Source organism: Equus asinus, chromosome 2, assembly GCF_041296235.1.
Source record: "Equus asinus isolate D_3611 breed Donkey chromosome 2, EquAss-T2T_v2, whole genome shotgun sequence".
NCBI classification, from domain to species: Eukaryota; Metazoa; Chordata; class Mammalia; order Perissodactyla; family Equidae; genus Equus; species Equus asinus.
Window position 1 is genome coordinate 142,170,637 of NC_091791.1, and position 19,609 is coordinate 142,190,245.

At 36.2% G+C, this 19,609-nt stretch overlaps 1 protein-coding gene across 5 annotated transcripts in view; it reads left to right on the forward strand.

The window, feature by feature from the left end:
* The window catches only part of RFX7 (regulatory factor X7), a 127,981-nt gene that overhangs the window by 96,892 nt on the left and 11,480 nt on the right, over positions 1–19,609 (forward strand). For all 5 annotated transcript variants that reach the window (XM_044764837.2, XM_044764838.2, XM_044764839.2 and 2 more), the window contains 2 exons: positions 18,085–18,201; positions 19,519–19,603. In XM_044764837.2, the coding sequence (XP_044620772.2) occupies positions 18,085–18,201; positions 19,519–19,603 (202 nt within the window). The remainder of the gene's footprint in view (positions 1–18,084; positions 18,202–19,518; positions 19,604–19,609) is intronic.

The window sequence follows — 19,609 nt, forward strand, 5'->3', positions numbered from 1 at the left end:
GGTGGAGTGAGGGCAGGCATCACAGAAGAGGTGATGTGTAAAATTGTAAAAACTGACAAGTTTACCTAGCAGACTAGGGATTCAGAAGGGCATTCTGGGTGGAAGGCGCAATACTAAATGCCTGGGAGCTTATAATCAGAGTTCGGGAGATGTCAGAGACCAGGCCAGACCAGAGAGCATGTGTGGATCATGGAGAGTCACTGAAAACTTAAACAATAGAACAACATCTCAGAAAGAAATGATAAGGTAAAGGAGAAAATTGGTAATTGTGAGGGGTTAGGCAGAGGAACAAGAGCCCTCCAAAAATGAGGAGGAATTTAAAAGAGAAATAAGAAAGCATATATGTTATAATCTGAGAAAAGAGATTATTTTGAGACAGGTGTTTGCTCTAGTCTCCTGTACCTCAGACAGCTCGAGTAAAAGGAAAACAAGGAAAAAAATCCATCTCATTTGTCACTTAATAGGCCACTGGGATCTATTGCCAGAGCAGTTTCCATATTGTATTGGGGAATGAAGCCTGATTACAATGCCCTGAAAGGTAAATAGGTGGTAAATGAAGACCTTGAGTAGAGTTTTTAAAGGGATGGAGAAAGAAAACAGTAAGAGAGATGAGGTAGTGAGAGATTTTTTTTTTTTTTTTTTGAGAAAGATTGGCCCAGAGCTAACATCGGTTGCCAATCTTCCTCTTTTGTTGATGAACTAACATCTGTGCCGGTCTTCATCTATTTTATGTGGGATACTGCCACAGCGTGGCTTGATGAGCTGTGCTAGGTCTGTACGTGGGATCAGAACCTGTGAACCCTGGGCCACTGAAACACAGCGTACAAACTTAACCACTACGCCTCCGGGCCTGCCCCAGGAGAGCAAATTTTTTTTTAGCCTCATCCAGTGGGGATCAAGTTTATTTGCATAGAACCGAACATCCAGTGAACAACAGTTTCAACAACAAGAAAGATTTAATTTTCCTTCTAGCGGCTCCGTGGTATCAGCAGGGACCCAGGCTCCTTGTAGATACCCATTTCACCACTCATAATCCTTAGCCTGGTTTTACTTGTTGCCATCCAAAATGAGCTACTGTGGCTGATGGGAGAAGTGAGTTAGAATTCAGGTGCGTTAAGGGAGTGAGAAAAAGGTTGAAAATCACTGATTTATGTTACTTATTTAAAATTAATCATCCTGTTGTCTTCCACTGTTTTTCTAAGTTGTCATTTAAATATAATGTTGTTTCTGTCTTCCCAGGTAGGTAAGATACTTTTATTTATTTAAATATAATGTTGTTTCTGTCTTCCCAGGTAGGTAAGATACTTTTATTTTAAACCTTGCATTAAGTCTTGCTTATAATAAAATCACAATGTTTCTATTGCTATTTTTATTTATGGTAAAATGCACACATAAAATTTACCATCTTAATCATTTTTAAGTGTATAGTTCAGTAGCAGTAAGTACATTTACATTGTTGCGCTGTCATACCACCATGTAGCCACAGAACTCTTTTCTTCTTGCAAAACTGAAACTGTAGCCGTTAAACAATAACTTCTTGTACCCTCCTCTTCCATCCCCGGGAACCATCCTTCTGCTTTTCTGTCTCTATGAATTTTGACTGTTCATACAAGTAGAATCGTACAGTGTTTGTCCTTTTGTGACCAGCTTATTTCACTCAGCATAATGTCCTCAATGTTCAGCTGTGTTGTAGCATGTGTCAGCATATTCCATTGTGTGTATAATACCACATTTTGTTGATCCATTCTTGTGTTGATGGATACTTAGGTTGCTTTCTACCTTTTGGCTGTTGTGAATAATGCTGTTATGAACATGGGTGTACACATATCTCTTCAAGACTCTACTTTCAGTTATTTTGGGTGTATGCCCAGAAGTGGAATTGCTGAATCTTATGGTAATTCTATTTTTAATTTTTTGAGAAACCACCATACTGTTTTTCATAACGGCTGCACTGTTTTACATCCTCAGCAGCAGTGCACAAGGTTCTCCATATCCTGATCAACACTTGTTATTTTCTGGGATTTTTTTATAGTGTCCATTTTAATGGGTGCGAGGTGGTATCTCATGGTGGTTTTGATTTGCATTTCTTGAATGGTTAATAGTGTTAAGCATATTTTCATACACTTATTGGCCATTTGTATATCTTCTTTGGAGAAACATATCCAAGTTCTTTTGCCCATTTATTCATTGGGTTATTTGTTTTTATGTTGTTGAGTTATAGGAGTTCTTTATGTGTCCTCGATATTAACCCCTTATCAGATATTCAAATTAATTTTTTAATTCTACAAATACTACAGAAATATATGTTCATTATAGCAAATTAAAAGTATAGCATCAAATTAAAATCACTTTTTACTCTGCCCTTCATTCCACTACCCTCCCTCACCTTTTGCTGTCTCTGACTCCTACCCACTTTTAAATTTTTCCGAAGGGTTAAGTTATCCTGCCTGGGGAGATGATTCCTGGCTGCTGCTACTTCTCTGTGGCTTGGGAATAGGGGATGATATTTATTCTTTATATTAACTTATTTTGAGCATGCAATCTGTCCATCCCATTTAACCAAAATCTTTCTTCATTTGTTTTGGCATTTAGCAGTGTAATGCAGCATATGATTATGTAACTATCTTAAGTTTTCAGTTCTTCTAGACTAATCTTAAGTCCTCATAGGAACCTCACACCTAGTAGGCTTAAACAGTTTAGATGAATATCCTAACAGCCTAAGGCAGAGGAACTTTTAGATCTCTGAGCTATTTCTGTCAACAGAGGCCGTGCACTTAAGCTGTCTTAACTTCCTCACCTCTCATTCACTCTGCAACTCACCATACTCTGTCTTCACTAAAATTTTTTAGGCAGAAGTCATTAAGTTTTCTAATAAGTCAAGTCAGTGAATTTGATGGGATAATATAGTAAAAATATTTAAAATGTATGCTTGAAAATCTTATATTAACTTTATTAGTTGTATTGTTTGTGTGCATTTCCACAACTCTCTGGAAGAAAGTAATCAACCACTCAAGATATAAAATCTCTGCGTGTCTTTGGGAACACATACCTTATTGACTTTACCTTCTCCTCCCTACCCTCAACTTCTCTCCTCCGTGACAGTCTGCTACCTATCAGCAGCAATACTATTGAATTTGTAAATCCTTGGTTAAAAATTGAGTTAGGTGTGTTGTTTTAAAATTTTTTTACTGAAAGTAAATGAGTTTATAATAAGTCTCTTCTTACTCGGCTCTTAGAAGCTCTTCCCTAAGTGTACTGCCTTATCCAGTGGCCAGACTAGAGATGACCAGCGTATACTTAAAATGCACCTGTCCTCTCTTTCTGAGAGTTCATAGATAATCCTGGAGAGGAGAGAGAAATTATACAAATAAACTTGTCACTTTACAGTAGTTGGTCTCAACCTTGGCTAAAAATTGGAATTACCTAAGGAGCTTTTAGAAGAAGTCTGTTTCCCATCCCCCTCCCCCCCAAGATATTCTGATTTAATTCGTGTGGGGTGCAGCTAAGCATTGGGAACTTTAAAAGCTCACCTTGTTTTTCTCCTCTGAGGCTAAGGTTGACATCTACTGCTTTAGAGTAGTGGTTCTCAGCTGAAGGTGGTTTTGCCCTGCAGAGAACATTTGGCAATGTCTGGAGACGTTTTTGATTGTCACAACTGGGGTGTATTACAGGCATCTATTACAGGGTGGAGGCGAGGTCTGCTGCTTAACATCCTACAAAGCACAGGACCATCCCACACAACAAAGAATTATCTGGCCCAGAATGTCAGTAGTGTTGCTGTTGAGAAACTCTGCTTTATAGAATGCTGTAGCTAATTACTATTTCATTGGAGCTCTTACTGCATCTGTGAAATTTTTTGATTGTTCATGCAGATACTCCCTATTCTCTAATACCTCTAGCCTAGCCTCTTGGGGACCTTTTCCCTTTTTTTTAGCATTGAAGATATATATATATCAATAATGGCAATATCATTAATATTTGAAGTGTCTTTAAAACCTTAATGTCCTTAGTTTTTCTTTGATATTTATTAGTTGTGTGACTGATAGACTAGCAGCAAAGAAGTACTTAATGTACTAATATGCTAGATCCTCTTTTATAAAGCCAGTTAACTAAATTAGCCATGTAATTGTAACAAAATGGTAATAGTCAAGACCCTTCATATTTATTTCATTGCATGTTAGATGGCCTCTTTTATCAAATAGCTGTTTTGATGGTTGGAAATGAACTAGTTAGAAAAAGATATAAAATTACTCAAAATTTAATTAATGTATTAAAGTGTCTATGAATTGTTATTTATTGCTGCCTAACTTCAGAAAATTTGGTGAGAAGGAATGCTGATAGTAAATTATAACAGTTAAAAGAATATACCCTCTATTGTTTTTACTGTGTTTAAAGTAAGCTCTGTAATTATATTTGTGGATAAGAGGAAGAAAGATACCTATGAGGTCAAACTCGGTTAACTGGACAGCTCTAACTTGGGCTGTCCTGACTTGGAGTTTCTCTTCCCTCTCCCACTATGTGCTAAATCCTGACTGTATTTTTGCAGTTAAAATAAAATTAATCTAAGAAATTACATAGGGGCTATTTAAGCATTTTTATTTTACTCTGTTAGATTTGCCTTTATGTTTAAGTTGTATTAGTATGATGTTTAGATTGAAGAGTAAAGGATACTTCAACTTTTCAAAAGCCTTTAACAAGGTAGTAGATGTTTTTGTTTTTATCTTTTACTGGATCACTTTGCTAAAGGATAGGGAAGTAAAAATGAGAATAAACAAATACATCTTTAAAGGAAAAGTGCAAACAGCAGCGTAATCCTCTGTGGGCTGTGTAAGAGGAGAAGCAGTTTACACTGAGCTCTACCAAGTGAAGAACAGTGAATTAACCTTAGGGACAAAGTCCTAAGCCACTTAGGTTGGCAGAAAAATCCACATAAGCATTTTTAATCAGGAAACTTCATTGTGGACAAAAATAAGTGTATTTAAGAAAATAAGCATATTACAGGATAAAGGTTTTCTAGCTACCATTTGCAAATGGCTCAGGAAGATCTTTATAAATTATAACCCGGGAAGAGCAGGCCAACGTTGTGCCATGGCCAAAAAGATCAACTGAGTGGGCACCATCAGAAAAAGAACAAAACTAGAAAACAAACATTTCACTCTTTTACAAAACCATGATGCGGCCAGATAATGCAGCCTGGACTTTGCCAAGTAGATGCTGCAAGACCTTCATGAATTCCTAGTTTGGGAAATATCATTACCCTTTTAGATCTCTTCACTTCCTATTCATTGGCATCACCATCCACCCTGAAGAATCACTTTGTTTTAAGGGCACTTTCTCCTCCAACTTCCTACTATAAAAATTTTCAAACGTAACAAATGTTGAAAGAATAATATAAGAATATCCTGTATTCTCCACCTAGATTCAGCAGTTTCTTTCCTGTACCAGATGAAAGTAAGTTGTGGGTATGATACTTCAGTGAATAAAGACAGTCACTTTTTTACCCATAGTACTTTTATCACATCCAAGAAAATTAACAGTTCTGTAATCCATCTATTTGATTTGGAGCTGTTTTTAACATAGAAAAAACATTTTTATAATTTTTGGAGACAGCATAAGTCTTAATGATTTAAGAACAGTGAAGCCTTACTGAGATGCAGGTGTGATTGGCTAGCTCATGTCCCAGCAAGTGCATCACTTCCACTCCCATCTTAAAGGCTGTAATTCAGATTCATGCAGCAGTAAAAACCTCAATTTACTGTATGTCATAGGGTTAAGACAATTATTCACAGATAGACAAAACTATAAATTTTTGTTCTGCTTTTTAGATTTTATCTTTTTTTAGTAAGCATTTTCACTCTTCTCTTTTTTTTTAATTAAATGCATTGAGCATACAAATTCCCATGTAAGAGTTGTTTTGCTTGTTTCCCGCAAGTTTTTTCTTTTTTTCTTCTTCTTCTACTCAAGCCCCCCGGTATATAGTTGTACACTCTAGTTGTGAGTGCTTCTGCTTGTGCTATGTGGGACACCGCCTCAGCGTGGCCTGACGAGCAGTGCCATGTGCACAGCGGAGGATCCGAACCGGTAAAACCCTGGACTGCTGAAGCGAAGCGCGTAAACTTAACCACTCAGCCACAGGGCCAGCCCCTAGATTTTATCTTTTGAGACATAAATCACATATTATAAAATTCATTGTGTTTTAAATTGCACAATTCAGTAGTTTCTAGCATATTTACAAGGTCAGGTATCAGTCACCACTAATGCCAGAATATTTTTGTTACTTCCTCAAATCCCCATATCTGTTAACAGTCACTACCCATTCTTCCTTCCTCCCAGGGTATAGCAACAAATAATCTACTTTCTGCCTATATGAATTTACCTATTCTGGACATTTCATATAAATGGGATCATGTAACATACGGCCTTTCCTGTCTGGCTTCTTCTACTTAACATCATGTTTTCACAGTTTATCTATGTTGTATCATATATCAGTACTTCATTCCTTTTTATGGCCAAATAGTATTCAATTTTATGAATATACCACATGTTGTTTATCCATTTTTCAGTGGATGAACATTTGAGTTGTTTGTACTTTTCGATATTATAAATAATGCTGCTCTGAACATTTGTCTCTAAGTTTTTGTATGTTTTCAATTCTCTTGGCCGTATCCTGAGGAGTAGAATTGCTGCATCGTATGATAATTCTATGTTTAACTTTTTGAGGAATTACCAAACTGTTTTCCAAAATCGCTACACCGTTTTACATTCCCACCAACAATGCGTGAGAATTGGTGTTTCTCCACATCGTTGCCACCACTTGTCCATCGTTTTTATTATAGCCATTCTAGTACATCTGAAGTAGTAGCTCATGGTTTTGATTTGCATTCCCTGATGACTGATGATGCTGAGCATCCTTTCATGTGCTTATTGGCCATTTGTATATTTTCTTTGGAGAAATATTTGTTCAGATTCTTTTCCCATTTTTAATTATTTGTCTTTTTATTGTCATAAATGTTCTATTATATATATATTTAGGGCACTAGATCCTTATTTGATATGTTATGATTTGCAAATATTTCTCCCACTCTGTGGGCTGTTTCTTTTTGACAGTGTCCTCTGATAAAAGTTTTTGGTTTTTTTTTTTTAAAGATTGGCACCTGAGCTAACATCTATTGCCGATCTTTTTATTTATTTATTTATTTATTTATTTTTCCTTGTCCTCCTCAAAGCCCCTCAGTACATAGTTGTTTATTTTAGTTGTGGGTCCTTCTAGTTGTGGCATGTGGGATGCCGTCTAAGTGTGGCTTGATGAGCAGTGCTAGGTCTGTGCCCAGGATCCAAACCAGCAAAACCCTGGGCTACTGAAGCAGAGTGCGCGAACTTAACCGCACAGCCACAGGTCCAGCCCCAAAAGTTTTTAATTTTGTTGAAATCTATTTTATTTTTTCTTTGATTTCTTGTGCTTTTAGGTATCACATCTAAGAAACAGTTGCCTAATTCAAAGGTCATGCAGATTTACACTGTGTTCCTTCTAAGAGTTTTATAGTTTTAGCTCATACATTTAGTTCTTTGCATTTTGAGTTAATTTTTATACACGGTGTGAGGTAGGTACCCAAATTCATTCTTTTGCACATGGATATCCAATTGTCTCACCATCATTTGTTGAAAAGACTTTATTTCTTCCTCCATTGAATGGTCTTTGCACTCTTGTGGAAAATTAATTGACCGTAGATGTGTGGGCTTACTTCTGGACTCTAAATTCTGTTCCATTGTTCTATGTATCTTTCTTTATGCTAGTATTACACTGTCGGATTAATTTAGCCTTGTAGTAAGTTTTGAAATTGGGAAGTGTGAGTCTTTTGAATTCATTCTTTTTCAAGATTAGTTTGACTTTTCTGGGTCCCTTGAATTTCCATATGCATTTTAGCATCAGCTTGTCAGTGTCTGTAAGGAATGTAGTTGAAATTTTCATAAAGACTGCATTCCATCTGTAGATCAATTCGGGAGTATTGCCATCTTAACAATATTACTTCTTCCAATGCATGAACATGGGACATATTTCCATTTACATAGATCTTTAGCTTTTTTCAAGGATGTTTTGTAGTCTTCATGTATACATCTTGTACTTCTTTTCTTAAGTTTATTCCTAGGGTTCTTTTTTTTATGATATTGTAAATGGAGTTACTTTCTTAATTTTACTTTTGTTAGTTTATAGACATGACTGATTTTTATATATTGATCTTGAATCTTGCAACATTGCTGAACTAGGTTTTGCCCTAATGATAGTTTTTTAGTGCATTCCTTGGGATTTTCTATATATAGTATCTTGTCATCTGAAAATAGAGATAGTTTTACTTCTCCTCTTTAATCTGGCTTTTATTTCATTTTCTTGCCTAATTGCCTTGGTTGGAATCTTCTGTACCATGTTGAATAGAAATGGTGAAAGCAGACATCCTTGTCTTTTGCCCAGTTTGAAGGGGGATGCTTTCATTGTTTCACTGTTAAGTATGATGTTAACTGTGGGTTTTCCATAGATTACCTTTATCAGATTGAGGAACTTGCATTCTGTTACCAGATTGTTGGATGTTGAAGTTTGTCGAATGCCTTTTCTGCATCTACTAAGATGATCGTTGTCAGATTTTTTTCCTTATGCATTTAACGTGGTGTATTACATTATTGATTGATTTTTGTATATTGAACCCATCTTGTATTCCTAGAATAAATGACACTTGGTCATGGTGAATAATCCTTTGTATATGCTGATAGATTCAGTTTGCTAGTCTTTTTAAGGATTTGTGCTTTTATATTCATAAGGGATATTGATCTCTATTTTTCTTTCTTGTGATACGTTTTGTCTGTTTTTGGAATCAGGGAATGTTGGCCTTACAGAATAAGTTTAGAAGTATTCCCTCTTCTATTTTTGTGAGAGAGTTTATAACTGATAGAATTTACCAGTGAAGTCATCTAGGCCTGAGCTTTTCTTTGTGGGTAGTTTTTTTTTTGAGAAAGATTGGCCCTGAGCTAGCATCTGTCCCCATCTTCCTCTACTTTAATGTGAGACACCTGCCACAGCATGGCTTGACAAGTGTTGCGTAGGTCCGCACCCGGGATCCAAACTGGCGAACCCCGGGCCGCCGAAGTGGAACTTGCGAATTTAACCGCTGCGCTACCAGGCTGCCTCCTGTGGGTACTTTTTAATTTACTAAATTGATCTCTTTTTATAGGTCAGATCATCTTGTTTCTTTTTTAGTCCATTTCAATGGTTTGTGTCTTTCTAGGAATTTGTCTATTTCATGTAGATTATCCAATTTGTTGGTATTTAGCTTTTCATAGTATTCTCTTACAGTCCTTTTTATTTCTAAAAGGTTAGTAGTACTATTCCCTCTTTTATTCCTAATTTTAGTCATTTGAGTCTTCTCTCTTTTTTTATCTTGGTCAGTTTAGCTAAAGATTTGTCGGTTTTGTTGATCTTTTGAAAGAATCAACTTTTGGGTCTGTTAATTTTTTTCTAGATCCTGTTTTATTTATTTCCACTCTAATTCTTATTATTTCCCCTCTTTTGCCTGCTTTAGGTTTGGTTTCCTCTTTTCTAGTTTCTTCACGTGGAAAATTAGGTTATCCATTTGAGAATTTTCTTCCTTTTTTTTTTTTTTTTTTTTTTTTTTTTGCTGAGGAACATTTGCCAATCTTCCTCTTTTTGCTCAAGGAAGATTCTCCCTGACCTAACAGCCTTGCCAGTCTTCCTCTAGTTTGTATGTGGGTCACTGCCACAGCATGGCCACCAACAACTAATACAGGTCCACACTCAGGAACTGAACCCAGGCCACCACAGCAGAGCATGTTGAACTCAACCACCAGGCCACAGGGTTGGCCCTCTTCCTTTTTAATATAGGCACATGCAGCCATTAATTTCCCTACAAGCACGTAAGTTTTGGTATGTTGTGCTTTCATTTTTATTCATCTTAACATGTTTTCTAATTTCTCTTGTGAATTCTTCTTTGACCCATTTATAATTTCCACATATTTGTGAATTTCTCATTTCCTTCAGTTACTCATTTCTAATTCCATTCCATTATAGTTGGAGAAAATACTTCGTGTTATTTCATTCCTTTTAAATGTATTGAGACTTGTTTTATAACCCAACATATGATCTATCGTTGTATGTTCAATAGATATGAGTGTTCTATAGGTGTCTGTTGGGTCTAGTTGGTTTATACTGTTGTTTATGTATTCTGTTTCCTTGTTTATGTTCTGCTTAGTTCTACTCATTGTTGAAAGTGAAGTAATGAAATCTCCAATTATTATTGTTGAATTATCTATTTCTCCCTTCAATTCTGTCCATTTTCATTTTATGTATTTTGGATCTCTGTTGTTAGGTGCAGTATAGGTTATTGGTGTTATATCTTCTTGGTGGATTGACTCTTTTTTCCTGAAATAATGTCTGTCTTTGTCGCTAGTGACAATTTTTGTCTTTAAGTCTTTTTCTCTGATGTTAGTATAGGCACTCCATTTCTCTTTCTGTTACTTTTGGCATGCTATATCTTTTTCCCAACTTTTACTCTCTACCTATTTGTGTCTTTGAATCTAAAATATATATGTACTATATAGATGACCTATATCGTTTGATCATATTTTATTCTAAATTCATTCTGCCTATTCCTGCCTTTTAATTGGGGGAGTTTAATCCATTTACATTTAATGTAATTACTGATAAGATAGGATTTACATTTGTCATTTTGCTCCTTTTTTCTGTTTGTCTTATGTCTATTTTTTGTTTCTGAATTTTCCCATTACTGACTTCTTTTGTGTTAAATAGATGTTTTCTAGCGAACCATTTTAATTCCCTTGTTGTTTCAGTGGTCCTTACTATACAGTTTTCATGGATGTCACCAAAACTATAAAATTGAAAGCTGTAAATTTTTAAAGGACCAGAAATGTTATGTGTAGTTCTAACTGCCTCACTTCATTGAAAAGTTCATTGAAATGATCCAGCAAATGGAATAACCATTTTAATCATAAGAAATAAAAACTGTTTAGCCTGAAAAATGAAAACCTCTTTAAGACTTTCTTTAAAAGTTATGAAAAAGACTCCTTCCAGATTGTATTTGGTATTTCCCATTGTTACAGAATGAAGTCCAAAACCTTGTATTTTTCAGAGGAAAGCAGAATAATATAGTAGAGAAAAATTGGACTTTTTAACTAACCATGTCTAAGTTTGAGTCCTCATTTAGAGATGTACTGAGGTTTGTAGCCATAGGCAAGTCACGTTTAATGTCAGTTATGTTTAGTGTCGGTTTGTTTTCTATCCCTTTGTAGAATGTAAAAATATCATACTGTTTTTATTAAGGTTTAAAACTACATACAAAAAGTGTTACCATAGTCCCTGGTACATAGTTAGCCCTCAATATGTGGCAGCAGTTATTATTATTCAAACTCTTCCACGGTCCAACATTTCACCTTACCTGGTATGAACCTTATCCTGTATAAACCTTTCTTCTCCCTCTTTCCTTGTTCTCACCATTCATCCTACACCTTAGCTATTTTGAACTTCTTGAGATTGCACAAACGCACCCTGCTCTTCTCAGTTTTTGTTCACACACTCTCCTCCACGTGCAATAGATCTACCTCAGCCCCCTCCCCTACAACACCCGTCTGATTAAATCTGCTTGTTTTCCAAGGCCCAGTTTAAATATACTTTCTGCATACACCGTTATACCCTTATCTAAGTTAAAATTGCTTCCATCTCTGTGATCATATGGCAGCTCATTTGTACCTCTGTCATAGTATTTTATTTACAGGACTTTTTTATTTACAGTACTTTATGTAACTTTTTTTGAGGTGTAACATACACACAGGAAAATGCACAGATTTTAAGTGTACAACTTGGTAAATTTTCACAAAGTGAGTACACTTATATTCCTAGTATCCAGATCAAGAACTGAGCATCGCCATCATCCCAGAAGGCCCCTTGTGTCCTTTTCTAGTCACTACACTGCCCACCACCATCACCCCAACTCTGCCAAGAGGAGCTGCTATCCCTGCTTCTAACACCACACGTTAGCTTTGCTTGTTTTTGAAGATTATATGAATGAAATTATAAAATAATTTTGTATCTAGGTTCTTTTTTACTCAACATATGTTTGAAAGATTCATGCATTTTGTTTTGTGTAGTCTTGGTTCACTCATTCTAATTGCTGTTTAGTATTCTGTTTATGAATACATACCGCAATTTCTTTGTCCATTCTACTATGTATGGTCATTAGGTTATTTTCCATTTGAGTTTTAATTTGCACTTTCTTGATGACTAATAAAGTTGTGTGCCTTTTTGTATGTTCTTTGGGCCAATTGGATATCCTCTTTGTGAAGAGCCTGTTTAAGTCTTTATCCATTTTTCTCTCTTCTGTATAATAATTAAAGGCAGGTAAATATATCTCACTCATCGTTTTCTCCTGATGTAGTTTCTAGAAGAATGCCATCCTATATGTATTTATTGATTTGAGATTTTATGCAGCAAATCAAATTGGGGACTGATCAGTATTCTTCAGAAGGAACCTTTTGAAAATATTGATTGCAGTGCCACCAGTCAGCAAATATGTGTTGAATACCCAATGTGTAAAACTCTGCTTGGCTCATCAGTAATATAAAGAATCACTCATTAGTTAACTATCCTTGCAAATCATCTTTACCTCTCTGTTCCTTAGTATCCTCATCTACAAAATGGTATGATTACACAGATGATGGTGGAGTTTGTTGTTGTTTTAACATAGACAACCTCGTTCCTGTCAAATTTATCCTTTTACTAAACTGATTTCAGAAATGTTTGAAACTGTTAGTATAGTTAAATTGGATTTGGGTGGAAGTTCAGGGAAGAGATGGTTAATCAGGGATTCATTGGGTCGAGGCCCACTGCTTCAGTGTTTTTGTTCATTCTTAATCTATAGGCAGTTACTATATTTATTCATGTAATCTGAACATTTTATGTGAGGTTAATTTAAAACAAAGAACTGAGACCATCCAAAATTGAAGGTAAGTGTACCAATAAAGTTTGCACTATATCCAGAGTTTGAGAGATATATATATCCTTTATGTATGTAGTGTTTATTTAAAAAAAAAAATACAAACTGACCAAAGGAATAGTCATTTTAAATGGCTTTTTCTTAGGCAATAGTGAGGAATCAAGACTTTCTTAAGACATAATAAAAATAGAAATATTTACTTTTTACTATAGTTAAATAGTTAAGGACACAGATTTCTTTTTAAAATATTGAGGGTTTATCAGATGACTACCCTTAAAGTTTATGTTCTTTTATTAGTAATTTATAAACTTCAGGATAAGATCCTTGACATGTTAATCTTGACTCACCATGACTGAATCTTTCTCATGGAATTATTAGTTAAAATCATTTTAGTTAATAATCCCATGAAAAAGGAAAAGCAAGGTGGAAGGAAAGACCTGGTTAATAAGGTCGTGCATGATCATTTGTTTATATATACATGATAATTTAACTCTTCTTTAATTTTGTTGACTTCAAGCAAAGTAATCTTTCAGACATATTATTATGTAGTTACTACAAAAATACGATTTGTCACTTGAATTTCAAAGGTGATATTTGTCCTGTCTAAGCTTGGGTTAATAGTACTGCTGCCAACTCTAAAGTGCTCTCCAGGGCTAGACTAGAAGACACGATAACTAACCAACAGCCGAATGCAGTGCTTCTCCAGCTGTGCTGTCCACTGGGACACCAAGCCATCACATACCTTACACTGTGCACTTCCACAGTGTTCTCTGAGTAGTCCTGTCAAATGCCAGAGCCCAGTGGACCTAGCCCCGTGCCTCAGACTCAGCTGTGTATCATTGTCCTGCCCAAAACATGGAACAATAGGAAAAGTCAAATCCATTATGATCAAAGTCAGGTACCTTCAAAGAATTTCTCTGCAGAGTCTTAGGACCTAATTGCACCTTAAAAGTATTGGAGGATTTCAGCAACTGTTTCATTTTCCAAGCTCAAGCAAATTAGCTAATTTGACCATATTACTTTTACCTCATTTATCTTGCCGATCATCTGGCAAATGTATTGTTTGATTAATACTTTTAAGGGAATGTAATTCTACATGTCTTCGGAACCTTCCTAAATTCCCATATTTTTTATTGTCGTCTGTAATACTTGAATGTTAAGGCCCTCCAAAATACTAGTGTGAGTCTTGGTAAGAAAAGGGCTTTTAATAGAAAATGAATAATTCTTAATAAATTCTTCTCTTTCTAAATATTGGAAAAATTTTTAATAATATAATTTTGGTTGCTTTCCAAGCATTCAGTTTGCTTACAGTCACTAATTAGCAATAAAAGTTTCTCATCGGCAAGATGAGTAGGTTAGGCCGGATGACCAAATCCTTTCCAGATTCACCTCTCTCTTCGCAAGTTCCTCATCTAAAAAGCGTGTGTAATATAAATACCTGCCTCAAAGTGTTGGGAGGATTAAATGTTGTAACACATACAAAACACTCAAAGAATGTCCAGGTATGGTTAGGTATCCTATGACTATATTTTGCCACTGGTCTTTTATGGGTTTTTTGTTTATATTTTTGTACCTTTAAATAATGTTTACCTTTAACTTATGCAGTTAATTTGTAAATGGTATGAATAAACATTAAAGATTGACTTGCTGCCAACAATTTTGAACAATGTGTTGATGGTCATGTTGAATTTTAGGCTTAATTTCAAAGTCTTAAAAGCATACTTTTTTTTTTTTTTTTTTAAAGATTTTATTTTTTCCTTTTTCTCCCCAAAGCCCCCCGGTACATAGTTGTGTATTCTTCGTTGTGGGTTCCTCTAGTTGTGGCATGTGGGACGCTGCCTCAGCGTGGTCTGACGAGCAGTGCCATGTCCGCGCCCAGGATTCGAACCGACGAAACACTGGGCCACCTGCAGCAGAACGCGCGAACTTAACCACTCGGCCACGGGGCCAGCCCCCTTAAAAGCATACTTTTAAAAAAACATTGCAACAAAAAAAAAGGTCTCATTTTAAGAATGGCATTAGAGTGTTAGTTATCCTGTGAATAGAACATTCTCTATTCCTTCCCTTTTTTGTGTCTTGCATAAATATAATCTGACACTGAGTTAAGTGTTAATTGACACCATATTTTGCTTGATCAACCTGCAGTTAAAGTTATGAAGCAGGAAACCGAAATGTAACCAACCAGGATCTCCACATGGCCTGGAATGACCTATGGCTTGTTGTATAGCACTGGTTTCAAAATTACGAGTAGATAGCCTATAAATATTTACCTAATTAGATTAAGACAGAGTCATTGAATATCTAGATCTTCCCAATGAGGAAGGGACTCTAATAATGAAATTCTCTTTCTTTGAAAATGAGGACCACTGCTGCCTCACGATATAGAGCCCTCCCCATAAGGGGAAGTGTTCACATTGAGGTAACCCATCATTTAAGAGTAGGGCCATTTCCACATCTGGCAGGAAGCTGAACTATACAACTTCTAAACTCATTTCCAGTTCTAAGATTTCACAAAATTAAAAAAATTGAGGACCTGTTTCAGTACTGTTATCATTGCTTTTAAATTGAGGTCTCTTTATTTTCTCTTTGACATGTAAGATGTCAAAGTATAGAATTTTGAATCATAAGCAGTTTTACTCTTAATATTACCTACTGTTTGATTGAGGAGGAATAATTTAAGCTGTTTATATGTGTACAAGATACTTTTTATATTTATCCACTGAAGAGTATTTTAAAGATAAGGTCATTGTAAAAAAAATTAATTCTTCCAAAAGGTGAACTTCTTTTTTTTAGTGGAATAAATAATAGTCAAAAACCAGATGAAATCAGATGGTCACCTTCTGAAATCACACTCAGGAGTAGTTCTATTTGACAAGCAAATTTTGCATTGATCATCTTGATTCTTAACTTTGCCAACCTTTCACCTACCTCTTCTGCCAAAGTAAAAAATTTTGGTATACTAATATACTGAAAAAACCACCAAGACCTAAGTCACAGAGGGAGGCTAGAATGGATGTTATATCTCTCATTAGACTCATTGCCCTGCTTTTCTTTATTTGGTTTCAGTTTTTTTAGGCCCATCTGCCATTGCTGTCATGGGAACCAGTGACCAGTAGTTTCTTTTTTACTTTTTTTTTTAACCTTTTTATGTGTTTCTTTAATGGGTTTGGTCATTTTAAGTATGACATACTTAATGTCATATTAAGGCTTAATGTAACAGGTAAACAGTGTAACTCTTAAATCTTGTTCCTGGTGCTGCGACTACATTGGTGAATCAGATAGATGTGGTCACCGCCCTGGTTGAACTTACAGTCTAATGGAGGAGACAACAAGTAAATTGGCTGTTACATAACTGTAAGTCATGAGAAGAAAAGAAACAGAGTACACTGATGCGGAATATGGTGAGGGTGTGGCAGGAGAGCACTATTTTAGACAGGGGAGGCAGAAGAGACCCTTTCGAAATCATAACATTTAAGCTAGGACTTGAAGGATAAGAAAAGTAATAATGTTCCATGGAGAGGAAACACGTGTCAAGTTCCTGAGGTGCAAAAGAGCCTCATTCACATTTTCTTTCTGTGCTTGTTTAAACCGTAGAGATGACTGATTTAACCCATTACTGAAATGGTTATTATTTGATGCAATTCATTTAAATTGTCAGCGCCCAAAAAATCATCCCTTCACTTTGTACCTTAAACCTTGACCCCTGAGCCACTCAAAGTATCACGTTTAGTCTCAATTTAAATATGATGTATCTAATCTAGTACTTCCTCTAGAGGGAATTCTCAATACGTTTTAGCTCCTTTGCCTTTTCCCTGCTCTTCAGCACTGTTGGGAATGTGTTTACTGGGCAGTCCCTCTCCCCCACTCCCCACAGAGGTATGTGCGGTTTGGTGTGGGGATAGGGAGGACACAAGCAAGAAAAAGACCATGGTCTCCAGACCTACCCCTTTTCTCTCTGGTAAGGCTCCAGGGATCCCTCCCTCCTCTTGAGTCTCTCCCAATTTGCCTTCTTGAGTTCAGGTTGCTTCAGGAATGTTGCCAAGATATTCAGCAGTCTGCAAGAACTCAAGTCCTGGTTATCACCGTACCCTGCCCATCAGGCCTTTCTGTTGTTTTCCTTTCTTTCTTCATCCTAAATCTCTTTGTTGGCTGTGCACCGCATGACTTTTTCATCAAGAAGCTGCTCTGATTGATTCAGAAATGGGGGTGGTGAGGTGGAGAGATCTGATTGAATTACTTTGGAATTCCTCTGACTTCCTCTTTAGTATGTCTCAGGTAGTGGTTCTCCCAAAGGCCAAAAGTTACGAGGAAGGCCTTGGCAGCCAGAACGAGATGTGGCCTTGGCCTGCTGCTTCTTGTAGTGGAGGGATTGGCCTTTTACCTACAGCTGGCAGCCCTGGAGAAAAACAGAATAGCTGAGTCCAATAGTCGTTAAGACTTGGCTTGTTTCCCTTGTCCCTCTTGAAGCTACTGCCTTACAGAGTACTTTATTCCTAGCAATAATAGGGGTCAGGGGGGTGAGGAGAGAACACTGGACCTTCAGGACCTCTCTCTATGCCTTCATTTTTTCCCTTATTGGTAAAATGAGAGTGTTGGCATAGATGATCCCCAAGGTCCCTTTTACTTCTAATGTATCATGTTTCTGTTTTAAACCATGTTGTGGTTTTGTCTCTAATGTCTGACATACATAATGTTTATACTGGAAATTATCCCAGGATGTGAGCTTGATACATATGTGGAAACTTAGAGCCCTACTGATTGAGCTGGATGTACTCATTGCAGAGTGGAGGGTTGGATTGTAGTTGGAAAACTTTGTACTGCCAATATCTCTTACTGCAAGTTTCTTGAATGCTGTTGAAAGCAGTGGTACTGTATGCCCTGAGGATGAAACAAGCTAGCTAAACCTGAGTTAGTCCCCAAAGAATAATCATTTATCAGTGAGAATTGTGGTGAATGACTTGAAGATGTGTTTTTTCGTTTTCTCAAAGGGCTCAAATTGTATTGAAATAGCACTGTGCTGTGTAAGTCTGAGTTCTGTTGCTCTCTAAATTGGTCCCTCCTTCTTTTTCAGGAGCTATTGTGACAATCTTGGTTACCATCCATTAAGTGCTGCTGACTTTGGAAAGATCATGAAAAATGTCTTTCCAAACATGAAGGCACGTCGTCTGGGCACGAGAGGCAAATCTAAATATCCTTTCCCAGAGTGGTTTTTAGTAACCTCTGTAAGGGTGCTTATTACAGAACATCTGCTGTGGTACTTCAACCAGCACTTGCAGTTCAACTACATTTATTGAGAAATAAATTTAAATTAACAAATAGAAACAACTCAAAAGGACTTAGTAGAATAATTGCAAATGTTATTTTCCCAACTATTTATCAAACTGCAAGAGAAATAACAAACAGTAGTTATTATAAGGATTGTGATAGATTTCACCTTATGCTGTCTCTGTAATGTGTTCTTATGGTCTGATGTCCTTTTCTTTAACAATAAGAATTATTGAGGCATGCCACAGTACAGCAATTGTAAGTTGTATCAATAAAAATGGAGAAAGATGTTAGATTATCTTCTTTACTTCCTCTAATTTAGAAAAATAGGGATCTCCTTGGCAAAAGGTAGAATATTCAAAAAAATTTCTGTGGAACTTGTACTGGACGATAAGTGTTCTCTTTAAAGTGTTTTTCAGCCAACCATGTAAAGCCTCTATTAAAATTAAAGCCACAGCATAGAAATGGTCCCTCTTGTGATGGAGCAATACTTAGGAGCAAACAGAAGTAAAAAAAAAAATTAAAATTAAACTTAAGAATTTATTAAAGTTCTTCCTAATCTTGAAATAAGATTGTAAAATAGAGGGTCTCTCTGTCATATTAGAAATACATCATTTCTCTCTGCTTATTAGCTCTTGGCATTTTTCAAAGCATAAAAATTCACTACTCTGGAGGAAATGAGGGGAAGGGGGAAAGGCTGTTTTTCTAAAATGGATCCAGGTGTTTTTGAGCCACTTGTTGCATGACCTAGACTTGTTTCCTGAGTACAAAAAGAAATGTCTTGATGTGTCTTTGGCATGTTACAGGCGATAATCCTGTGTGTTTCAGTGGAAAAAGAGAAGTGAAAAGGTTAAAGCCCTTGTGACACTCTTAAAAGTTGTTTTTGTCCCAGTGCCCTGGGCTAAAGTTTCCCTTCTCTGTGCCAGGTTTCCATCTGGATATTCCTTTCCTTTTGACCTGTTTGTTACTGGTGGCTGGCACAGCTTATTAGGAACATTTATTTGTAAAATTTATAACAGATGAAAATCATTTTGTTTCATTTAAGACAGTAACGTTCTACAAGGACTGTTCCAGTTTCAAAAGAGTAAAAGTGTCCTGAGTTTCTAATGTTAAGGTTTCTCTTACTGAAGAACTCAGAAAGTAGATGTCATCTTATGCTGATTTTATTCTCATTTCATATAACTAACTATATAAGCAGTTTATTTAATTTAGGGTACTTTAGACCTTAACCATTTATTACATATTGCTACAGTGGACTAAGAAAAAAAGCTTTTGTCCATATGCCAACACTGCCCAATCTTGACTTTCACAAAACTGGAGATGGGGTAAGA